General features: G+C 57.5%; 1 protein-coding gene across 1 annotated transcript in view; it reads right to left on the bottom strand.

Moving 5' to 3' along the window:
• Nucleotides 1-2,478, bottom strand: part of PPP1R12C (protein phosphatase 1, regulatory subunit 12C) — an 8,936-nt gene extending 6,458 nt beyond the window's left edge. Inside the window, exons 1-3 of the mRNA XM_011932485.1 lie at nucleotides 2,463-2,478; nucleotides 1,341-1,485; nucleotides 1,174-1,248 (exon numbers count right to left, since the gene is read on the bottom strand). Of these exons, the coding sequence (XP_011787875.1) occupies nucleotides 1,174-1,248; nucleotides 1,341-1,485; nucleotides 2,463-2,476 (234 nt within the window). The 5' untranslated portion in view covers nucleotides 2,477-2,478. The remainder of the gene's footprint in view (nucleotides 1-1,173; nucleotides 1,249-1,340; nucleotides 1,486-2,462) is intronic.
• Nucleotides 2,479-3,773: the final 1,295 nt, after the last annotated feature.

Raw genomic sequence — 3,773 nt, 5'->3', positions numbered from 1 at the left:
CACATGGTTCACCACCGTCTTCACACCTTCCCCACACAGTTCACCACTGTCTTCACACCTTTGGGCCTGTGCATGTGGTGCCCAGGAGTACTGGGAGGGCCCTTCATTCCTGCCCTTCTAGCAAACTCTTAGTGCTGTAGTACTCACGTCTTCTAGAAACTCTCCCCAGATGCTCCCAGGCTGGGCTCCCCTCGTATCTGGGCCACCTAAGCTGACCCTGCCCCACCCATTAAACGCCCCTTGGCCATATCACCCTCAGGGAAAAAGTCACCCTCCTCCTCATCTGGCACTCATGGTCCTCCCGGGTTTGCCCTGCCTTACACTCCCCTCCCTGGGCACCTCAGGGCACCCACACTTGCCCCCCAGACTGTGTGAGACCACCTTCTCCTACACCCATCAGCCTCCACCTTGCTCCTGCCAACCTTTCAAAAGAGAAAGCTGTCTCCACTCCCCTGCCCACGCACCAGAAGCCCGAGGCCTGGCCTCGGGAGCTTTCTGTCACCCCACAGAGCTCACTGAATGCTGGCATGGCTCTAGTGCTGCCCAGTGGCACGTACTCCCCTGAGCTCCTGACAGCACAATCCACATGCCACGCGTGACCCCTCATACAGGTGCACACCATACCATTCCCATTTGACAGATGAGGAAACTGAGGCCTGGAGAGGAAAGTGGTTGGCTGGGACTCACGGCAGATCCATGGCACAGCCAGGATTCCAACTCAGGCATTCTGGTCAGGGCTCACGCCCTTCACTCCTTCACTCTCAGTTTTCCCAGCAAGGCACCCCGGGGATGGCTGGGAGACACCTTGTGAGTGATCAGCCCAGGCTAAGTCTAGGACAGTCCTGCACATGGCTGCTGCCAAGGGCCACCCTGAGGTGATGAGGTGCCCTGAGCTGGTTTGTTATTTTGTCTGAGTGTCAGACAACCCTGTCCAGATCCTTCTGCTGCCTCCCCTCCAGGCAGGTAGGAAGCTCTGCAGCCCCATCTCTATCCTGCCCTGGCTGGGGGTCTCTCCTGAGGCTGGGGCTGGAATTGGGTCACCAAGCGGGAAAGAGCAGGTCGCTGGAATGGTGGGTGTCAGAAGTCGGGGGGGGATACCCCCTCTGCACCCTCCTCTGAGGAGTTGAGGGCACATGGGGAGTCTGGGACAAGCCCCTCAGCCCTGACACTCACGTCCTCCTGTTTCCGGGCCAGTTCCTCCAACAGGCTCAGCACTTCCTCATCAGCCAGGTCACAGGGCCGCTGCCCCTGGGTCAGGGGAGGAGCAGGAGCAGACAATGAAGGAGGCGCTGGGTCCTCCCCGCGCCCTGCCCCCCACCAGCCGGGGCACTGGCCCTCACCGCGTGGGTCAGCGAGTCCATGCCCCCGCCATGCTCAGCCAGCAGGCGGCAGGCATCCTCCACGCCCCAGTGTGCCGCCGCGTGCAGGGGAGTCCAGCCGTCCCCGTCCCGGAGCTCCGGGTCGTAGCCAGCCTGAAGGAGCAACCTGGGGGCCAGGGAGTCTCAGGGTCAGAGGCCAAGGTGAGGCCCTGGGCCAGGGGCTGATTTCGGCCAGCAGTGCGGTAACTGAGGTCCTAGGCCACGAGACTAAAATGCCCCTGGACAGGCTGGTAAAGAGCCACTGCCCAGCATCCCTGGCCACAGGAGGCCCCTCTGCACCAGGCCTTGTCCCTCCCCCTGGACCAGCAGCTACATGTTAAACCCTGGCTCTGCAGGCGGCCTCTGGAACCTGCTCCTGGTGCCAGCCCCCACGCCTGTCAGAAGGATTGGACCCCAAAGGGCTGTCTCAGGGCAGTAGTGTTCTAGGACCTGGGCTGGCTTAAAGCAGTGACTCCCAACCAGGGCAATGCTGTCCCCCAGGGGAGACCCGGCAGGTCTGCAGACATCTTTGTTGTCATAACCTGGGGCAGGGGTTAGTGGCATCGGCTGGGTGGAGGCCAGGGAGGCGGCTCCACACCCAGCAGCGCTCAGCAGCAGCCCCACAAGGAGAATGATCTGCCCCAAAATGTGGCTAGCGGCCAGGATGAGAAATCCTCACTCAAGACAATTCTCTGCCAGAAAACAATAACCACCTGAAACCATTCAATTTGAGGGCAGAGGCAGGGTTCCAAGTCCAGGGCACTCTCCAAGCTCAGCTTAGGGTAGGACATGTCTATTTTTGGAGAACTGGAATGGGTTTCTGTGTCAATGAGAAAGAGCTTCGCAAAGTGGGAACAGATGGACAGCCTGGGATATTCTACAAAGAAGCCTTATAAGCACAAATCCCTCTATCTGGCCCCGTCCACCTCGCCCCTCACCTTTCCCACGCTTTGCCCAGAGCTCACCCTGCCCCAGCTGTGCCGGGCCCCCCACTATTTCCCCAAGCACCCACTCGCCACAGGCCTTTGCACTTGCTGCTCTCAGTCGGAGAGTGTTCTGTGCCCTGCAGCATCTCACGCTGAGCCCCTTTTTGGCAGTCACCACCCCTTCACCCCCATGTCTCCTGACCCCAAAGCCCCTCCTCATCACACTTGTCTTCTCCCATCACCCTATTTGTATCTTAAGCCAGCAGTTCTCAACTGGGACAATGCGCCCCCAGGGGACATTTGGCCGCGTCCAGAGACATTTTTAGTTCTCACAACCAGGGATGCGCCCGACGTCCCATAGGTAGAGGCCAGAGAGGCTGCCCCACATCCTGTGATGCACGGGACAGGCCCGCAGCAAAGAGCGATCAGTCCAAAATGTCTGTCTCCCCATGAGGTATGAGCCGCACATAGGCCCAGATCTCTCTCGTTTACCCAGTTCCTTGGCAACTAACAGACTGCCTGGCACACAGCAGGGGCTCAGAAAATAAGCACCGAATCAGTATCATCAAATAAACATATACCTGCACTCTGCAACAAATGTTTTTGTTTTGTTTTGAGACAGAGTCTCACACTGTGGCCCAGGCTGGAGTGCAGTGGCACGATCTCCCCTCACTGCAATCTCTGCCTCCTGGGTTCATGCCATTCTCCTGCCTCAGCCTTCCAAGTAGCTGGGACTACAGGCGCCCGCCGCCATGCCCAGCTAATTTTTTGTATTTTTAATAGAGACGGGGTTTCACTGTGTTAGCCAGGCTGATCTTGAACTCCTGACCTCATGATCTGCCTGCATCAACCTCCTAAAGTGCTGGGATTACAGGCGTGAGCCACCATGCCCAGCCTGCAACAGATCTTTGATGAGAATGCTGGTTACATTCTTTTTAAAATGCAGTCAGGCTGGGCGCAGTGGCTCATGCCTGTAATTACAGCACTTTGGGAGGCTGAGGTGGGAGGATCACTTGAGGTCAGGAGTTCGAGACCATCTTGGCCAACTTGGCAAAACCTGTCTCTACTACAAACAAAAAATTAGCCTGGCAGGGTGGCACACACCTGTAATCACAGCTATTCAGGAGGCTGAGGTAGGAGAGGTGCTTGAACCCAGGGGACAGAGGTTGCAGTGAGCTGAGATCGAGCCACTGCACTCCAGCATGCATGACAGAGTGAAACTCCGTCTCAAAAATAAAAATAAAAATAAATGGCTGTGCTCAGTGGCTCACGCCTGTAATCCCAGCACTTTGGGAGGCCGAGGGGGGCGGATCACAAAGTCAGGAGATCGAGACCATCCTGGCTAACACGGTGAAACCCCATCTCTACTAAAAATACAAAAAAATTAGCCAGGTGTGGTGGTGGGCGCCTGTAGTCCCAGCTACTCGGGAGGCTGAGGCAGAAGAATGGCGTGATCCCGGGAGGCGGAGCTTGCAGTGAGTGGAGATCG

The sequence above is a fragment of the Colobus angolensis genome, unplaced genomic scaffold, assembly GCF_000951035.1.
Source record: "Colobus angolensis palliatus isolate OR3802 unplaced genomic scaffold, Cang.pa_1.0 Scaffold96, whole genome shotgun sequence".
NCBI classification, from domain to species: domain Eukaryota; kingdom Metazoa; phylum Chordata; class Mammalia; order Primates; family Cercopithecidae; genus Colobus; species Colobus angolensis.
The sequence above is the reverse complement of the archived record's forward strand: the minus strand, read 5'-3'. Positions and strand labels throughout refer to the sequence as shown.